Genomic DNA, 19,341 nt, shown 5'->3' with positions numbered 1-19,341 from the left:
CGTAAGATGTTTGTGATTGTTTTATTCATTTGGATGACTAGTGACTCAGCAGGAATGAAACCTTCCGGTGATCCATTATTAGAAAATGAATATTCAACTAATCATTAATTATTATTATTTTTTTTTAAACAACAACAAGAAAGGCCTCATTTGCTGTCATATCTATAAATGTCAGGTATGACACATTTACATTGTTTTAGCTCTGGACTCCTGCATGTTGGAATGTAAATGAGACCATAAGCATTTTCTGCTACACATTCAGAAAATCATAACTGCCCCGAAGAGGAACAATTAAAACCTAGGTTCAAATTCTGATTAATTTAGATCATCACTGGAACGATCACTGTGACAATTAAAAAATAAACAAGGAATTAACATTGTCTACACACATTAGCTCTTACAAAATTCACTGACGACCAAGGCTACACAATTAGAATTAAAGATAACCGTTTGGGAGGAAGACCATGCCTAAATCCTCATTTGTCTCTTTTTCCTCTCGTGCTATAGCTTGTGCATCCACTGCTTTAATGTGTTCTATCTGATGGCAAGAAATTCCTTTACAACACTGTCTACCTGAAAGCAGAAGCTGCCCAGTATTTTACCACTTTTAACAGTTCCATGATCACTATTGGTGTCATTTAGTTGGAATGGTCTGCATTTACAAATGGTTGTTAGATTTACTTACCGTTAAGATTGGGAAAAGAAATTATTATCGTGAATTTGTAGTTGTAATTGACCAACTATGACACAAATTTCACACTGGAATGTATATGATGAGAAAATGCAAGCATTCTTGTGCTAGTTACGCTTTCAGAAGAAAACGAACATGGTTCTAGTTGCATAATCCAGCAACAGTATTATTAGTAGTAGGGGCAGTAATGGTGGTTGTTTGGATGTATGCATGTATGTAGTTCCTGTTGACCACAATCTTATTCAAATAACAAAAACATGCATACAAGTGAAGTATATTAAAAAAAAAAAAAAAAAAAAAAAAAAAAAGGGGGGGGGGCGCTCATAAAAATCTACAGTATAGTCAGACCCATAGGTAGTAAAGTTTTCACAATTTTGCCTCTGTTCACCACAACGTATTTGAAATGAAGCTGACAAGGAAAGTACCTTAAGTTCAATGTGCTCAATAAGAATTTTATTTTTAACCCAGGCTATTTTTACAGGCTCAGAAGAACTTTGACAAAACAACAATCATAAATATAAGGATTATTTGTTTAATACTAGTATTCAAGTCTTTTGCAGTCAGTGACTAACTGAAATCTGGAACCCATAAACAAATGCTGTTCTTTGAGCTGCTTTGCCAGGCCTTTACTGCAGCCACCTTACTGTTACTGAGGATTGTGCATCTTCCTGCCTTTAGTTTTTTTTTCAGTAAGTGTAAAGCATGCTGAGTTGGACTGAAGTCAACTGACTGACTCTATGCACCTCAAAAACATTCACATTCATTGGCAGGCAATCAGTTCCTGTGGCAGCCACACATAACCATGCCATATACACTACCTTCACCATGCTCCCCCAATGTGGTATATGTTGGATCACAAGCCTTTTATGTCCTTGTCAATCATCTCTTATTCCCTTTATTCTTTTCGAAGATAATCTTGTTTTCCTCTGTTCTCTTTAGTTGCCATGTGTTCTTCAAGGCCTTTTGGTGTTACTGAGCTCACCTATGTCACCTTTTTTCTCACCTTTTTCTCCTTAAGAACGCATTTTAAATTATCGGAAACTGTTTTATCTTTTTGGTTGGCCTGTTTTTGTTTTTGCAGATTAATCATGGCCTCCTTCAATTTCATTGACAGCATTTTGGACCTCATATTGAGTTTCCATGAACAACTACCAGATGCAATTTCAACACATAATCAGCTCCTGACCTTTTATTTCCTCCGTTCGTCATAAAATAAAAAGGAAATAGACCACAGCTAGCCACAGAACAGCCTAGCCATCAATAGGTTAATTGCTTTTGATGTGAAATGGACAGACTATCTAATAAGTAATAATAATTCATTTATTTGTCATACATATCTTACAGCACCATGAAATGTTTTTTTTTCTCGCACATCTCAAAACTGCAAAGTATAGGAGACCATTACTTGTAATCCAAATGAGAGGGTGTTTATGTATGGATGTGTGTTAGCTGTAGTTACACACAAAATAAGGCTGGAACACTTCCTTTCTCCATTTGAAATATAAAATCTCTCATATAAATGACATAACTTCTTTTAAATCATAAAGCTTAATGAAGCAACACAGTACTAGAAATAACACAGCTGACATCAAAGGTTTGTGTTTATATTAAACAATGAGCTAATACGAGGTACGGGTACCCATACGAGGAACGATCAGCACAAATGTGTTTACACAACTACTGCATTATTTATAGGCTGCGTTCTATTTCGTGGTGTACACTAAAGTGTGCTCGCTGCTTCCTACTCCGGTGCGGGAAATGTCGTTTAAGGAAACTTCCCTCGAGAAAAAGCCACCATTTGGAACACCATCACCAACGCAGACGTCACTTCCTCCGTTTGTTACCCTGGTAACATAACTACCTCAGGTACCTGTAGCTGCTGCTGTGTTCCTGTCACACTACTGAAATTAAATCCAGAATATTAATTGACACAGAAGATGATATCATTACAAATCGTATAAAAATATTATACGATTAATAATATAAATTAATATTATAATTAATTAATATTATTAATCGTATAATAGTAATAAAATTAATAATTTACGGATAAATTATTGTGCGCTTTTACGGATTACTGGAATATAAAAAAGGGAAAGATTTCATGATTTAATAAATCATTAAAAATGTAATTAATATATTACATTAATTATAAATTCTTTTTGTGTAATGTTTGTATTATGTTTGTCCTCGATAATAATGATAATATATACACCTTACCTTTCAAACTTTTATATCTTCTAATTCCATAATTTTTATTTCTATCTACATTGTAAAATAATGCTAAAGACATCCGAAATATGCAAAAATCTTTTCTGATCAGCTGAAATTGAGATCTGCTACGCCTGGTGTGCCAAACAGGTCTATGAGGTGATGGTCTATGCTGCATAACAGACGATTAAAATGATAAAAATAACAATCCATATTATTGTTGAATTATTATTATTATTATTATTATTATACCATACAATGTTTAGTCATTATATTCATGCTTTCTGAAAAGACTTGCTATTAATTTGAGATAATGACTAATTAACTAAAATGTGAGACCTGTGTCAATGCCTCAAATGGTCGCGCTTTTATTTTGAAGCTGCGGTTCTCTAATGTACCGGAAGTAAACCTCATTCAATCAAGTACAAATGTTACAAATCTTTGTTATTTTGTTTCATTTTTACGTTCCACGTTACTGTCTATCTTTAACCTAATAACCGTGTGGTATGCCTATTAAGACTATTAGGACTAATAAAGGATTAGTGCGGCGGAAATAGAACTGTTGACTAACCTTTACAGATAGTTTGGTGTGTAATGTTTATTATGAGCTCGTGAACACTGATCAGGAGGATTTCTGCACTATGCTGATTTCCGGCATTCATGCGAAAAAGGATGTACAGATAATTGTGCGCTTCGCTGCTTTTACCCGGGTATTGGCGCTTATTTTACAGGTAGGACGAACACATCAACACCACCTGCACTGACATCACTGTCTTCATCCTAACTTGTGTGCTTATAGTTGGGTATGTATTATGGATTGGCACCCTGTCCAGGGTGTCCAGGGTGTCCCCTGCCTCGTGCCCTAAGTCTCCTGGGTAAGGCTCTAGGTCCCCACGACCCTGAATACAGAATAAAGCAGTATAGAAGATAAGTGAGTGTGGGAAATCATCTGATCTACACACATGAGATGGAAACCCTGGTTAACAGGTTTATCTGCTGCGGATAGCAGTATGCTGTCATAATAATAATAAATTCTAAGTTGTTTTAAAAGATTCCCAAACTAAAATACGAGGGTGAGTCTAAACCTATCCTGTTATATTAAAATCTCATTTTACCGCACTGTCTCATCAGTCACTGCTGTGCAGGTGTAAATGTGTTGCATCAGGTGCAAACAAAAATGGTTGCTTGCATTTGATTTATACAAAAGAAGAGCAGCGTGCACTGGGATTCTCACGTGCCAGTGTTGGATCATTATTAGGAAAAAGGTTCAACAATTAACATTGCTCATTACAGTGAGATGCTTATTGAAGAGCTTAAGCCCAAACTTCAGATTACACACTGCTATCCAAGGGACTTAGTTTTAAGGTGTTATAGTCCTGAAAAATGTATTAAAAAGCAATAAGATTATGTTGAAAAATAATGTCTTTTCTAAAAATTTGTATATATAATTTGCATTTATTACATTTGTACTTGCATATGAGCTGAAGGTGCAAATACAAATGAACAAACCCTTTCCTCTCTTTTCTCTCATACAGGCTGTGCTAAATGCTCTAATCCCTGATCATGAAGCTGATGCGTTTAGTCCCCCGCGGGCAGAAGAACCCCTCATCTTGGACCACACCATCGAGATCCTGTTTAGCGGTTTAGGCCGCTGGGATGCTGAACATTTTCTCTTCATAGCAGAGCATGGCTACTTGTATGAGCACAACTTTGCTTTCTTCCCACTCTTTCCACTGGTCCTGCGTACGCTGGCCACCGTACTGCTATGGCCTGTGAGTCCCTTTCTCACAGTACGTGGACGTTTACTCGTGACGGTGGCTGTTGCTAATAGCACACTCTTTGTGCTGAGTGCAGTGACACTTTATGGATTAAGCCGTTTGGTTTTGCAGGACCGGAAGCTTGCCCTGATCTCAAGCCTTATCTACTGCCTTACGCCAGCCAATGTTTTTATGTTAGCAGGCTATTCAGAAAGTCTTTTTGCAGTTCTCACCTTTGGTGGTCTGTGCTTGTTGGAGAGGGGGTTTACAGTTGGAGCATGTTTCCTACTAGGTCTTGCCACTGGTGCTCGTGCTAATGGACTCATTAACGCTGGCTTTCTGTTATACCTTCCCCTGCAGCGGAGTCTCACTCAGGTGTTTAACAAAGGATCTGCATGGCACTACAGCTGGGAAGCTCTTAGGTTTGTGCTTACAGTCCCACTTTATGTTGCAGTTACTGTGCTACCATTTTGCCTCTTCCAGTTTTATGGCTACCATATGTTCTGTCTGCCGACTTTGACAGAGGAGCAAATTGCTCCTGTGTTTCTCAACTTGGCCAAGGAGAAAGGGTATAGAGTTCCAGATGCAGCAGCACCCACACCAAGTTGGTGTTTGAACCCTGTTCCAGTTCTCTACTCATACATTCAGGATGTATACTGGGATGTTGGTTTCCTTCGATATTTTCAGTTAAAGCAGGTCCCCAACTTCCTCTTGGCACTTCCAATTGCTACACTGAGTGCCCTCGCATCGTACATGTACATATTGGCTAATCCACGTTTTTGTTTGTGTCTCGGCCTGGGGGAGATTGAAAAGAAAAAGAAAGAAGGAAAACCACCAACTGGCCTCTACTGCCCTAAGGTGTTTGTGTATATCGTTCACTGCTCTGTGTTGCTAACGTTTGGCATATTCTGCATGCATGTCCAGGTAAGCTTCCACTACACTAGCAGATAAAATGGCTTATGCACTGTAGCTTAAAAATGCTTGATTGTTTTGAAAAAATCCTGATGGTGTAACTGCAGTGAAGAAGCACCTGAAATGTAATGGTTTTAAGTATAAAATGTCTCTTTATTTTGTGTGAGTCAATTGTCTTTATCATTAATACATTATTAATGACAAAAGATTATATTAGTATCTGTTTAATATTAAAATGATTATACTATACTATCCTCTCATTGGTAAAAACCTAAGCACAATGTAGTACAATTTTGTGCAATAACTTTGCATTTAAATGTTTCCACTAGGTGCTTACCCGTTTTTTAGGCTCATCTACGCCTGTCATCTATTGGATCAGTGGTCACTTCCTTCTTTCCTGTGAACCCTTATTAAAAGAAGATAAAAACTTGGCTTATGGCAAACGGCAGAACACCTTGGAACGAAACAGTAATTTTTCCATCATGTGCATCAATAATCCTATTACTCAGCTCCTGGTGCGCTGGAGGACTTGCTCCTTTCCCACTCAATGCATTCTGGGATATTTCATTTCATATTGGCTGTTAGGTTTAGCTCTGCACTGCAACTTTCTACCTTGGACTTGACACAGTAGGTATGGCTGGACTGTCAGTTCTGTTGTAAGCCACATTAGTGCATTTGCAGAGTCTTGCCTTATGTTTGGAGATTGTCATGATGGTCTTATTAACAAATTTATTTTAAAACATTGGTTGTCATATAAAAAAGTCAGCTTTCTGTCTTAATGAGGAATCATGCCTGTTTTGGGATATTTTTTTCAATAAAGGTTTGCATCCTTTATCTTATAATTTCTGGTTTTACACTTATTTTTGTTCTGTACACTACAAACATTTTATATTTATTTATGGCTTTATATTGTGATTCTGTACATGTCACATTTATATTTAAGCATTTGTCAGACATCCTTATCCAGATTGACTTACATTTTTATCTCATTATACATATGAGCAGTTAAAGGGTAATGGCCTTGCTCAAGGGCCCAACAGTGGCATCTTAGTAGTCCTGGGGTTTGAACCTGGGACCTTCCGAACCATAGTCCAATGCCTTAACCACTGATTCTTTGATTTTATATGTCTCTAATCTTATATATGTATGTTATGCATTTTAACAGTGAGTACGGAAAGTATTTAGATCTCCTTAAATTATTCACTCTTTGCTATATTGCAGCCATTTGCTAAAATCATTACAGGTTACTCAAAAAAACATGCCATAGGTGAACTGGCAGTGCTAAATTGCTCCTAGGTTTAAATGAAAGTTTGTACCTGCTACAGTGTGATGGCCGAGGGTTCCATCCAGGATGTATTCCTAGGATAGTCTCCATATCGCAAAATCTAAATAACTTTAAAAGAGTGTTTATTATTTCTGCATTTATAGTAGTACCTTGAACCACAAAGAATGCTCAGCAGTCTAGTATTTAAGTCACAATGAATAAAATGACATTGGCATTTGATTTACGTAGTGGTCCAAAAACTTAATTAAGACACTTTGTCTTCTTTTATGTTATTGGTAACCATTCTCCAATACAAAAATCTTTTACTTGGAGTGGATTTTTATGTGCATTTTAATGTAGGATGCACACCAATTCTTTCACATTTAACATTTACTACGTAATCATTAGCCAGGCCGGAGTTGTGGCGCCATCTGATGGTAACAAAATGGCAGTCTAAAAAACATTACTCAAGTTGGCAGTATCTTTAACTTTTTATTTTTATAATTAACACATGTAATCAGATTGCAACTAAAAAAAATCTAGGGAAAAAACGAGAAGAAATAACGTGTACTTTAAGAAATGACAAATAAGTATCAATTAATTAACAGTATTTAGTTACTTTTGGGTCAATGTAAAGGGTTTAAACATAACAGAATATGTGCATTTACAATACATATATATATATACTTTTTTAAAATAATAGTCCATAAAAGTCTTATTGCATCTTGTTCGTTTTTTTTAAGCTTTTGAATTGAAGGAACATTGTGGTGCCGCCTACCTGTGATGATGGTCTGAGAGCCGCTATCTCATTGGTCAGACTTGCAGAGGCGGGTTTTCTTCTAGCGCTCCTGTCCAATCATTCGCTTGGTTAAGGAAGTAAACTAAGATTGTGTGAAAACGAGTGTTTTTTGTTTTTAAACCACGCGCTCAATAAGAAGTTGCACTGTACGCTGTATGAAGTATATTTACAGACAGATCACCAGTACTATACAGTCTCGTTATGGAATCTGATAATGCTTTCAGTGCTCCGGTGCCTGTGCTGGACTGTCGGAGGCGGAGCTCGGCTGTGTGCCGGCTGGGTTAGCCTATAAGCTAATGGCTATGTTGTTGCTGCAGGCCAGCTGGCTGGTTTTAATGTTGTTTTTGTAATAATAATCACAGCATGTCTTTAACTGTAGAAGGTAATGTAAAGTTTCAGAAATTCATTAGAGTGATTTAGAGTACGTTATAGCGGTAAACACGCTCATACAGAGCTATGTGTGTTGTGCTAGCTGATCGGCTAGACACGCTCAGTATTGTTTACTAGCTGCTGTCTTTTCTTTAACTATCTCCTATTATTTTGTGTTTAAAGTTTAAGACGAACATAAATATGATTAATATTAGACAACATGGATGATTTCGGCGTTTGATGTGTATTTGTAGAAGCAGACATCGAGCTGGTGTTCAGGAGGAGGATCTGGGTAGTGAGGCTTCTGCTGTGTGGTTTTTATTTTTTCCCTGCGCTATGAAGTTACACACCAGCTTCGTGGCGTCTTTAACTATTTATATCTGTTGGCAGGATTATGGAACTTATTTTGGTTGTTAAAATCCAACCGCGTGGTTGAATCTGCCCTCCTTTGAATTCAGAGGTGAGACGCGCCCACAATGAAAACCTGTGAATACCAGCAAATCGACCCGCGAGCACTCGGGACCCCGGCGTCCACACCAGCCTCCACACTGCCTCTCCAGAGAAAAGAGCTTCCTCAGCCCAGGAGGAAATGGGAAGTTTTTCCCGGGAAAAACCGCTTCTACTGTGACGGCCGCATCATCGTGTCCCGCCAATGCGGTGTCCTGCCACTGACCCTCAGCCTTATCGTCCTCACCACTACCTTATTCTTTATATTTGAGTGAGTACTGCTCCTTTAGTGTTTTCATTGATTTCACTGCGGTCTGTAAAGCCGTTACAACAGATATATACTACAACTATAACTACAAGCATTTAATAAATGTCAATGGCTTTAATTGGCAATTAAGTTAAATTAAGAGTTAATATTTGGCAGTGATGGCAAAATTTGTTTCTCAGAATGAGCTTTTACTTGTCTCATGAGACTAAATTGAGTTGTCTAATTACAAGCTCGACTTTCCACTTAGGAGAAACAAGTAGACATAACTGAGACACAAAGCGAGACATCATTTTGCGAATCATTTGAGAAATCTGAGATGTACATGAGAGAAGCAAATGAGCCGTATATAAGACCATAATGAGATTAAAGTCAGATTTAAACGAAACACATAAAACAAATTAGAAATATTTTAGTTTATTGAACATATGAAAAATCCTCAGTTAACAGCATACAAGTGTAATAAATTTACAATTCACACAAATATAACCAGCAAAAACTGGCAAATCAAGACACCAAATGATACAAAATGTCACCCAACCTGACAAAGATATTACGTGATATTATGCTTAACTCAAAGTATGGTTTATACAGGAGTTACACAAAGGCTACAAAATTGTAATAATCTTCCAGTCAAAAGAATTAGTCAAAAAGGAGATGACAAATTGGAAAAAAGGAAAATTGGTCGCTTGCTGTATGTAAGGGCTACAAGAACGGGCCAAAGTTCTTACTCATCGGCTACATCAGTTTTCTCTTGTGGTGGATGTACAACAAGTTTGTCCAAAGTCTGCAACTTCTAGCGTTGCTTAGTATATACTCACTCACTCATCTTCTATACCGCTTTATCCTGTATTTAGGGTCATGGGGACGTGGAACCTATCCCAGGAGGCTTAGGGCACAAGGCGGGGTACACCCTGGACTGGGTGCCAATCCATTGCAGGGCACACACACATACACATACTCACACACTATGGGTAATTAGGGAACACCAATTAGCTTAACCTACATGTCGTTGGACTGTGGGAGGAAACCGGAGTACCTGGACGAAACCCGAGTACCTGGAGGAAACCCACCAAGCATGGGGAGAACATGCAAACTGCCTCGGAATCGAACCCGGACTCTGGAGGTGCAAGGCGACAGTGCTTACCACTACACCACCGTGCTGCTGCTTAGTATCTAACGGGGGGATTTTATATATATATATATATATATATATATATATTATAACATTTGAGATTTACCTAAAAACCATACAGCTACTCTATTCCCAACTTTCTAAAGGTTGAGAGATGGGCTTGAGCTTGCTCATGGGCTGCTGCTTACCTGACTGATGATGACTGTGGTGCTGATGTGCACTCCGGAACATTCTCCTGCATTCTTGGTCTCCTGAGGTGGCATGCTTCTGAAAAGAACCTAGTTAAAGTATAATGTCTATAATTACCAAGTCAACATTTTCCTTATATAATTACCAAGATACCCTGTTCACAAACAAACATATTGGTCATTAACTTAATAATAATAATAAAAAAAAACAAACATAAAAAGTAACTAAATAAGTAAAACTACACTGGATAACTTATGGCATGCCTTTTAATAATACTGTAACCAGCTGACCGATTTTTACCATACCAAAAAAACTTTCAACCTCACAACTGTTAGTTACCTAGGTATGCTAATCAACATGCTAAACCACCCACAGCTAGCATTTTAAATCCTTTTGCAATTTAAGAACAAATGTAAGTGGTGTAATTTTCAGCTAAGTATACCACAGTTTTTTTTTGTGTGTGTTTTTTTTAACCACAGACTCTGTGGTTTTAACCTACATTTTGACTCCTTGTTAATAATAATAAATTTTAAATTCAGCTTGAAAAAGTAAAACCCACTTTCACAGTCCGCTTTATCTTCTTCCTTTTTATCTGACACAGAGGCCTGGCGATGACCTGCACATTACTTTAACACACTGGCCACTTAAACGTTTGCACGCTTGGAGCATGTGTGGGAGGAATTGTGGGAAATAATGTTTTTATTAGGATCTATATGTACTGTAGGCTTAATTAGGTTAGTCATGAAAAAATTTGAACATTTAGTCATAAATGTATAATCAAAAATATGTTTGGCCTTAAATGATGTATACAGAAATCACTGAACACAAATCTCATTGCTTCACTTTTTAAAAAAAATTCTGTATACTGTATTGTATTTTAGTTCTTTATTGGTAATGACATTTGCACAGAATGTAAAGTAAGTTTGCCATTTGCCAGTTTCATTACTACAAATTTATTAAGGTGTACACTTTTGTAAAAGGTTAGCCATGTTGATCAACTAGGGACACCTGGGTGTGCTGTACAATAATATCAGTTAATATCAGTGGTATCAGTTTTTAAATAAAGAAGCTAGATTTCAAAATAAAACATTTATCTATTGCAAAGCAATTTTGTAATTGGCTTTAGTTGTTTCCAACCTACATATCTGCATATCTTCATTTCGGAGATCCAACCTACTAACCCTCCCCTCCATCTACCTGTATGTGAAGAGTAAGATAAAGTATATAAAAAAGTACTAGACACTCTTTTGTGTAGATGGCACCTAGCCCTTAAACCCCAAAGCATTTTTAGCCATTCTTTGCATTATAGTTTAATAAGTATTCTATAGATGTCAGGATTTCGCAATATAGAGTGACACTTTTTAGCACAATATATTCTGCAATATAAAGAACTCATTTTTATTTTATTTTAACTAATTATGACTAAGTAAAAATGTTAAAAAGGATCATATCAGGAAACCCAAATGCACAGTTTACAAGAACTGCATACTTTGTGTGGGAAACACTGCTTTGGGGAAACAAAAAATATGTGAGTTGCACACAAAATGAATATGAACTATCTCTGATATTTGGAGGTAATGAGCCATATTTGTGACACATTTGAGAAGATTGAGAAAAACTGCTAAAATCTCATTCAAGTCTTAAAGACGGCTCATTTCTGTCCAGGAGACAAAGAAGAGATTAACATGAAATCTCATCTTGGAGTTTCTTTCTTATGGGCCTTCTTTTTAAAGACCTTTGCAATTCTCCTTGGCAGGCAGTCAATCAACTTCTGCGCCACATCCTGACTAATGGCAGCCCATTCTTGCATAATCAGTGTTGGAGTTTGTCAGAATTTGTGTTTTTTTTTTTTTGTTTGTCCACCCACCTCTTGAGGATTAACCACAAGTTCTCAATGGGAGTAAGTTCTGGGAAGTTTCCCGGATATGGACCCAAAATCTCAGTGTTTTTTTTTTCCAGAGCCACTTAGTTAGCACTTGTGGCATGGCATTGTGCTGCATTATGCTGGAAAAGCAACTCCTCCCAACCATCACCAAACATGGATGGTTGGGAGGAGTTGCTTTTAAGGGGATGTTTTTGTACCATTCTTTATTCATGGCTGCGTTCTTAGGCAAAATTGTGAGTGCGCACACTCCCTTGGCTTAAAAGCAACCACACACATAAATGGTCTCAGGATGCTTTACTGTTGGCATGACACAGGACAGATGGTAATGCTCACTTTTTTTTTCTCTGGACAAGTTTTTTTCCCAGATGGCCCAAACAATCGGGAAGGGGATTCATCAGAGAAAATGACTTTAGCCCAGTTCTCATGGCTATACAAAAAGTGTTGTAAAAGCAGTATAACGTGTCTGCTTATTTAGATCTCTAACATGTCTAATTCTTTACATCCCTTATGAGATTAATGTGGGCCTATAAATGTAAAAAAGTCATTCAATTCTGGACCTGGAAAAGCATTAACAAAAAAAAAGTAAAAAAAAAAAAAAAACATGGGTAAATTGTAGGCAGCACAGTGGCATAGTGGTTAGCACTGTTGCCTTGTACCTCAAGGGTCTGGGTCCAGGTGTGCATGCTCTCCCCGTGCTTGGTGGGTTCACTCCCAATGTCCAAAGACATACAGATTAGGCATTCCAAAATTGCCCAAAGTGTTAAAATGAGCATTTGTGTGTGAGTACCGTATGTGTGTGTGCCCTGGAATGGGTGTCCAGAGTGTACCCTGCCTCATGCCCCAAGTTTCCTGCGATAGGTTATAGCCCCCCCCCTTGTGCACCGAATGTTGTAAAACCCTCGTCTTTAACCCTGCAATCCACTTTTTTTCTGGCTGGTGCCTATCCCTAGAAAAATCAGCATGAGGCAGGAATACAGTGCACTATGCATGCACACATTCACATTTAGCGAAACCAGTCCACCTTGTTTTTTAGCCCCTTATGAAGTCCTCTGTTTTGTGGATTGTGTAGTATGTCCAGCGTTAATGTTTACCCTTATGTTACTGACACTTTAGCAAGCAAAGTTTGAACGGTGATTAATATATTCATCAGAATAGCTGTTCATTTATCTGTACAATTAAAGTAATGACAGTTTGTCCATTTATTTCCTTAAAGTTGCCCTTTCCTGGTGGCTCACCTCACCATCTGCATCCCAGTGATTGCCGGAGTGCTTTTTCTTTTTGTGATCATCACCCTTCTTCGCACAAGTTTTACAGACCCAGGGATCTTACCCAGGGCTTTTCCAGAGGAGGCTGCTGACATTGAGCGCCAAATAGGTAAAACGATGTGTATATGTTTTAAATGCAATCCAAGTTACCTTACATGGTCTGTATTCTCTGTTCTATGTGTTTCTGTAATATGTTGTTCATATTGTTAGATAATTGTGGGTCAGCTACGTATCGTCCTCCACCTCGGACTAAAGAGATCCTTATAAATGGGCAGTTAGTCAAACTTAAATACTGTTTTACCTGCAAGATGTTCCGTCCACCCCGTACTTCACACTGTAGTTTGTGTGACAACTGTGTAGGTGAGGCTTTCGTTTTGACTCGTTTTACTATGAGCTTTAAATAAATTGTTTAATAAAAGTGTAGTGAAACAAACAACAACTACATATTTAATGTATATGTTTTTATTAATATAATGCAATGACTTATGTTTCCCATACAGAGCGCTTTGACCACCACTGCCCATGGGTGGGGAACTGTGTAGGAAAGCGCAACTACCGCTTTTTCTATACTTTCATAATCTCCTTATCCTTTCTTAGCTCCTTCATTTTTGGCTCTGTGATCACACACCTCACTTTACGTAAGTAAATTGTAAGATCTCAACACAACCCATTAAAATAAATTGTTTGCATCACATTGGGGTATTTACAGATTTATAAACAAAGACCAATTATTATAATGGAATAATCTAATGCAATGTTCACTCTCAGTTGAGTAATAATACAAAGTTAGTTGTTAAAATAAGAAATTAAACATGTTAAGTACTGGACCTCATGCTTTAAATCGCTTTTAAAAAATCCCTAAGCAGTAGTTTCTGAAAAAATTCCCACCTGGGTCAAGTCTGCATTCTAAAAGTGTCCTAACCTCAGAGTACCAGCAGGGGGTAGGTTTTTTTTTTTTTTTCGTTTTGCTTGCCCTTGTTCAACCAGATATGAGGAGGCAAATGCTTATATACAGTACCAGTCGAAAGTTTGGACACAAGTTTGGATTTACTTTCTACATTCTAGAACAATACTGGATTTATATCAGGAAAAACCATGGACTTAGACGATGTGTCCAAACTTGCAAACATAACACATGCCTATAAACATTACCTGCTTTCTTCTATGTTTTTGGGAATAACTATAATAAACATTTCTTGCTGTTCAAATGGAGCCTATAGTATCTTGCTTGATTCTGAATTTTTTTTTTTGTTATCTACAGGATCACAAGGCGGGAAAGGCTTTGTACAGGCGTTACGAGAGAGTCCAGCCAGATATCCTTTCTGTCTGAGTGCCTAATCTAGGGACATGTGTGATTTACATGTACCCAAGACCCCAGCAACTAATACTTCTACTGATCTCTAACTGATTGCCATCTCTCACTGTACAGTTAGTAAATAGTTTTCGTCTGATGCAGTATTTCCACTGGCCAGGCATCATAGCATAACTGTTCAAATGGTTTGTTTCCACTGCCTTAATATTTACGCTTAGATAATCAGGGACACAACAGTGGAATGCAGGGAGTGAATTTCTTTATATCCAAACTAAACCTTAACTCCTCTGGTAATGTTGTGGAACTGGTTATTTGTTTCTTCTCCATCTGGTCTATCCTGGGTCTGTCTGGCTTCCATACCTACTTGGTGGCTTCCAACCTTACAACTAATGAAGATGTAAGTGTTGTCCAATGCATACATTGTTTGGTATAAAAGCACATTTTCTACTCGACTGATTATAACGTGAGAAGCATGCATTTTATCACGTTTCCTTTCCATACCACTTAATTTTTTTATTATGACAATTCTTCTCAGATTAAGGGATCTTGGTCAAGCAAAAGAGGTGTGGAAGAATTGGGGAACCCTTACAGCTATAACAGCATCTTCACTAACTGCTGTGCTGTGCTATGTGGTCCAATGGCTCCCAGGTCAGTAGTAGAATAAATGTTGCTGACACAAGCCACAGTATTTGCCTATTAGCTTTAATATGAGCTTTAACATTTTAATAGCTCATTATTTATGCCAGTCATATGCTAGTGTCAGTATGATGTTGTTTCAGCTTGATTGATAGAAGAGGGTTTTTGCCTCCAGACGTCATCCCTCAAACAGTCACATCTGAAACTGAGCTCCATCCTTTTATGACAAAGCACGACACTAACATGGTAAGAGTTCCATCTAGTGGCATTATCTCAGATTCAGTTGTATTCTTGCAGATGACACTGTGCTGGATACATTGCAAATTATATAACAGAAGAGTAAAGTATTCAAACTAGGAAAAAAACAGTCAATGAAAGATTATGCTGTGATTTATGTTTGAAATTATAAGTAATTGAACCCAAGTAACTGAGCAGTCTATCATGTGTAATTTTAAAAGAAATGTCAAACTTTTAACGTCCTTTCGTACAAAGTGAGGGAATTTTGAAAGTCTATTCAAGTTTAAGACTTCTTTGTTGTGGTTTCTATTTAATATTTTTATAACTTCACAAATTTACATAAATATGTTACTATTTCAGTCCAATTTTTTTATACTTTTTGTACAGTTTCTGGTGTACTAAAAATGTGCCTTTCAATTTTAAACATACTGACCAGATTGTATGCTCTGCAATTTGTAATGTAATGAGCTGATTTTAACAGGAGGGAAACTGTCAGGAATTTGCTGCCTCATGCACTGCCTGATGGCTGGCAGATCTAAGTTTGGATGGTAAGATTGTGTTACAAGCATTTCTGCATGCAATTGTCACCATCGTCTCTCCTCACGAACTAACCATCATTTGCTATGTTTAAAATGTATTTCAGCATCTACTCACTTTACTTCATGTTTAGCTGTCTGTGCACTAACTCCGAACCTCCATCCTTATCTTGTAGTGTTCTGTATATTTCTCATTGCTTTTGTCAAAATTTTTAAATGGTGACTTTTCATAAACTAAATGTATTTTTCATTGCTTGAACTGACATGAGGATAAAATTGCAATCAGGATCATCAAGCAGAAATTTTTTTTTCCTGTTTTGTGTCTGTCCTCTTACCCATGTTTTTTTTTTTTTTTTTAACTTAATCTGATACTCTTACAGGCACACCCAGTCTCAAAGTACTATTTCCCAAGAACTTGCATTCTGTAACTTTGCTCAGTATTCTGTCTTTTTTCTATTGGCAGGGCCTCTTGGGTTTCACAGCTTCAAGCTCTCATTCATACAGTTGTATTTTTTTGCCTCATGCCCTCATATGTGACTTGCTTTTGCCGATGTAAACTGGGTCGTCTTTTCATCCCTTAGTGACCCTAGGGAAACTGTTCACGTTGCAAAGATGTACCATTTCATTCTATGCTTAAGAGTGAAACTAAGCTAGAACACCTCATCCATATCATAATGCCTTCTCCAGTTTTAATACATGTTTTGTTGTGGTCATTGAACGAAAAATCTGTTTTTAATTTTCTCCTCCCTCTTTTTACCCTTCTTTACTGTGTACAGTACAAACAGGCTGCCAAGGAGCTTTTGGAGTCAGTTTCTCAATGCTCAGTCATCAAGGGAAGCTGCAGCTGTGCCACACCTAATACAACTCCAGTGATTGAGGAGAATTCGCTAAATACCTTCTCAAGCACTCCTAAATCACCAACTGGTAGACCTTCTGCCATTTTCCTTGGAAGACCGGAACACGATCTGATGGACAAGACCTGCCCTCAAAAATCTAGCACTGGATGCTCATATGCTTAGCTTGCATCTTTCAATCTATTCTGTTAGCCATAGACCTCTCATTCTTAAAGATGCTTCTGATATGGGCATTTCCCCTCTGACCTGACCTCATGGGTCATGCAGTCTTTAAACAGTGAAAAATGCCCAAAAGACTTAAGATTTATTTGACACATGTGTAAACAGAAGATTGATTTAGGGTTAGTTCTGGTTCTGTCTTTCATCAGCAGAATGGGAATAGAGGCAAGCACATTACATGTTTGACAAGAAGGGGTCATTTCCTGTTCTCTCCACACTGCATACAGCTGTGTTTGGTGTTCCACTAAGCCTTGAGCCATATTTAAGATTTTCCCATTGACTTGTATTTATAACAGTGACTTTTGTTTAAAGGGGAGTCTCCTGACATGTGCAGCCCAAACGGATCTCAACTATATGGCTATTGTGGGCTATGAAACAAGTATTCAAGTTTTGTTTGAAATTACTTTGAGTGTTCAAACGCTCAGACTTATTGTCGAAGAGGTAAAGGCTACTTATGTGTGTGTTGATGGTAATTTAAGGGTCAATTGTTTTAAGCTATGAGTTGAAATGACTAGGAAATGTAATTCGAAACTCCAACAGCACTGGAGTTGTTGCACAAACAGATTGTAACTTCTCCAATAATAAAATATATTTAGTAAGTTGAAGAGAAATTTGAGATACCTTTATTTAGAAGGTATATTAATTAAGCACACATTTGCACCATGTGTTACGTTCAATTTGCAAACTGTTTTCTTGGTCCTAGACTCTGTAAAAAAAGAAAAGAAAAAAAAAGGCCATTTTCTTTTTTCTGTTTTTAAATCCTGCACAGTACAGTGTATTGATTGTATACAGGTATTGTGAAACTGTCCTAGAAAACTTGGATTTCATTTAAAAACCATGTTAATGTTAAATTATAATAGGTGTGCGTGTGTGTGGTAGTGTGTCTTTATTGTTCATTCTACATGTAAACAAAATATTCATCAAATGTGTAGATGTGTACTCTGAAGACATGCAGTGCACGCATTTAAGCACCATAGACCATAGTTTTATTTGTGGTTGAACGGAGTATAATGTTTTGTTGTATGGCTTTATCTATTGGTTAGTAGATATTTTGTTATCCCTAAACCAGTAGTATGTTGATTTAACAAGAGGCAGACAATAATATTAGACAATGCATTAGCATCAGGAATGAGCTAATAACTATTGTCTTTAAGTTTTTGGAATTCTCTGTGAGTTTATTATACTGAAAGAATTAATTGTAGCAGAGATTGGCAATGATAAACTGAAACTAAAGCTAACAGCTTGAATGCTTTCACAGAAATGAAACCTACTTAAATGTGAGCATGTCAACATTGGGGGGGGGTCAAAAAAACACTATTACTGTCAATTTTGAGAATCTAACACGTGACTGAAACTGGGATGGTGGAAATTGTTTTTACATATATAGGCCGGTATTGTTTTTATTATTATTATTATTAAATTTTAATTCCATCAAAGAGAAGTAACTATGCAAGTGTGCATCGCCAGTGCTGTAAAAAGTGATCAATTAATATTGATGGCACATGCAAGAATAAAAAAAAAAAGGTCTCCAAAAATAAATAAAAATGTCTAAATAAAAATACTATGGAAGAATTAAGCAATAATACAGTAAACAAATGTAGTAGTTAAATTGGTTCTAGAAAACTGGTTGCCAACACTAGATGGCATATTATTCTTCAGTTATACAAGTTCCCTCATGGTCATGCCCTGTCCAGAGTAGCATGTCCTAAGCTCAGACCTAGTGAGCTCATTGTCAAGGCCCTGGTGAATGATCTCATGCCTCAGTGACCATAATTCATCTTATTAAAACTTTGATGAAATGAGTGAGAGAGCAGCAAAAACAAGCTGTGCTGTTTTTTAAGGTAAATATCTACCCTCTAAAGTAACAGCCTTACCAACAAGAGCAAACTGGTTCCTGTCTGGCTTTCAAAAGTGAAATGTTTAAATAGTATTTATTACTATTTCTATTTTTTGTTGGTCTGCTTTTTGTACGTTTTAATAAAACCAGAAATCGAAAACCAGGATTTTATCAGTTGTATGGATTTTTTTTCAATGCAAGTTGACAATTAGGGATAATGTTTTTAAAACCCTGAAATAACATACAGTAGTCAACTCATAAGTCCAAGAAAACTTCATGTACAGCATGATTTAGTGTTTTTCCTGCCCCTAACATAACTATGAATATGTTGGACTTGGAACAACAAGGCTGGATAGAACAAGGGGAAACATTAAAATAGGTAGGACAAGGTTGGAAAATTTGACAAGCTTCAAGAATATTGATTATTAAACATTTGCCTAGCTTTTTGTGTTAATGTTTTAATAGGGAATGTGGTAGTTCTGGTTTGGTGTCGTCTTATACATTAGTACAAAAAGTCTCAT

General features: G+C 37.1%; 2 protein-coding genes across 3 annotated transcripts; both read left to right on the top strand.

The window, feature by feature from the left end:
* The first annotated feature begins 3,316 nt into the window (after window positions 1-3,316).
* Window positions 3,317-6,407, top strand: pigv (phosphatidylinositol glycan anchor biosynthesis, class V). The gene is made up of 3 exons (XM_053493890.1): window positions 3,317-3,633; window positions 4,438-5,583; window positions 5,901-6,407. Exons 1-3 carry the CDS (start codon window positions 3,544-3,546, stop codon window positions 6,192-6,194), a joined length of 1,530 nt encoding a protein of 509 aa, XP_053349865.1. The 5' UTR covers window positions 3,317-3,543; the 3' UTR covers window positions 6,195-6,407.
* A 1,310-nt stretch (window positions 6,408-7,717) lies between these two features.
* Window positions 7,718-18,973, top strand: zdhhc18a (zinc finger DHHC-type palmitoyltransferase 18a). 2 transcript variants are annotated; one of them, XM_053494845.1, is made up of 11 exons: window positions 7,718-8,016; window positions 8,258-8,295; window positions 8,394-8,721; window positions 13,138-13,298; window positions 13,400-13,549; window positions 13,690-13,827; window positions 14,451-14,502; window positions 14,796-14,898; window positions 15,037-15,149; window positions 15,281-15,383; window positions 16,687-18,973. In XM_053494845.1, exons 3-11 carry the CDS (start codon window positions 8,480-8,482, stop codon window positions 16,927-16,929), a joined length of 1,305 nt encoding a protein of 434 aa, XP_053350820.1. In that variant the 5' UTR covers window positions 7,718-8,016; window positions 8,258-8,295; window positions 8,394-8,479; the 3' UTR covers window positions 16,930-18,973. The 2 variants fall into 2 exon arrangements, with proteins under 2 accessions (XP_053350820.1, XP_053350821.1); XM_053494846.1 differs by adding an exon at window positions 15,856-15,922 and having other exon boundaries at window positions 8,258-8,721; window positions 16,687-16,816.
* Window positions 18,974-19,341: the final 368 nt, after the last annotated feature.

This window comes from Clarias gariepinus, chromosome 4 (genome assembly GCF_024256425.1).
Source record: "Clarias gariepinus isolate MV-2021 ecotype Netherlands chromosome 4, CGAR_prim_01v2, whole genome shotgun sequence".
In the NCBI taxonomy this organism is placed as follows: Eukaryota; Metazoa; Chordata; class Actinopteri; order Siluriformes; family Clariidae; genus Clarias; species Clarias gariepinus.
The sequence above is the reverse complement of the archived record's forward strand: the minus strand, read 5'-3'. Positions and strand labels throughout refer to the sequence as shown.

Excerpts from the sequence above, each read along its gene's own strand:
- pigv (XM_053493890.1), top strand. The coding sequence starts at position 3,544 with ATGCTGATTTCCGGCATTCATGCGAAAAAGGATGTACAGATAATTGTG. Across the intron at positions 3,634-4,437 it reads TATTGGCGCTTATTTTACAG|GCTGTGCTAAATGCTCTAAT; the intron begins GTAGGACGAACA and ends TCTCTCATACAG. Across the intron at positions 5,584-5,900 it reads TATTCTGCATGCATGTCCAG|GTGCTTACCCGTTTTTTAGG; the intron begins GTAAGCTTCCAC and ends TGTTTCCACTAG.
- zdhhc18a (XM_053494845.1), top strand. The coding sequence starts at position 8,480 with ATGAAAACCTGTGAATACCAGCAAATCGACCCGCGAGCACTCGGGACC. Across the intron at positions 8,722-13,137 it reads ACCTTATTCTTTATATTTGA|TTGCCCTTTCCTGGTGGCTC; the intron begins GTGAGTACTGCT and ends ATTTCCTTAAAG. Across the intron at positions 13,299-13,399 it reads TGACATTGAGCGCCAAATAG|ATAATTGTGGGTCAGCTACG; the intron begins GTAAAACGATGT and ends TCATATTGTTAG.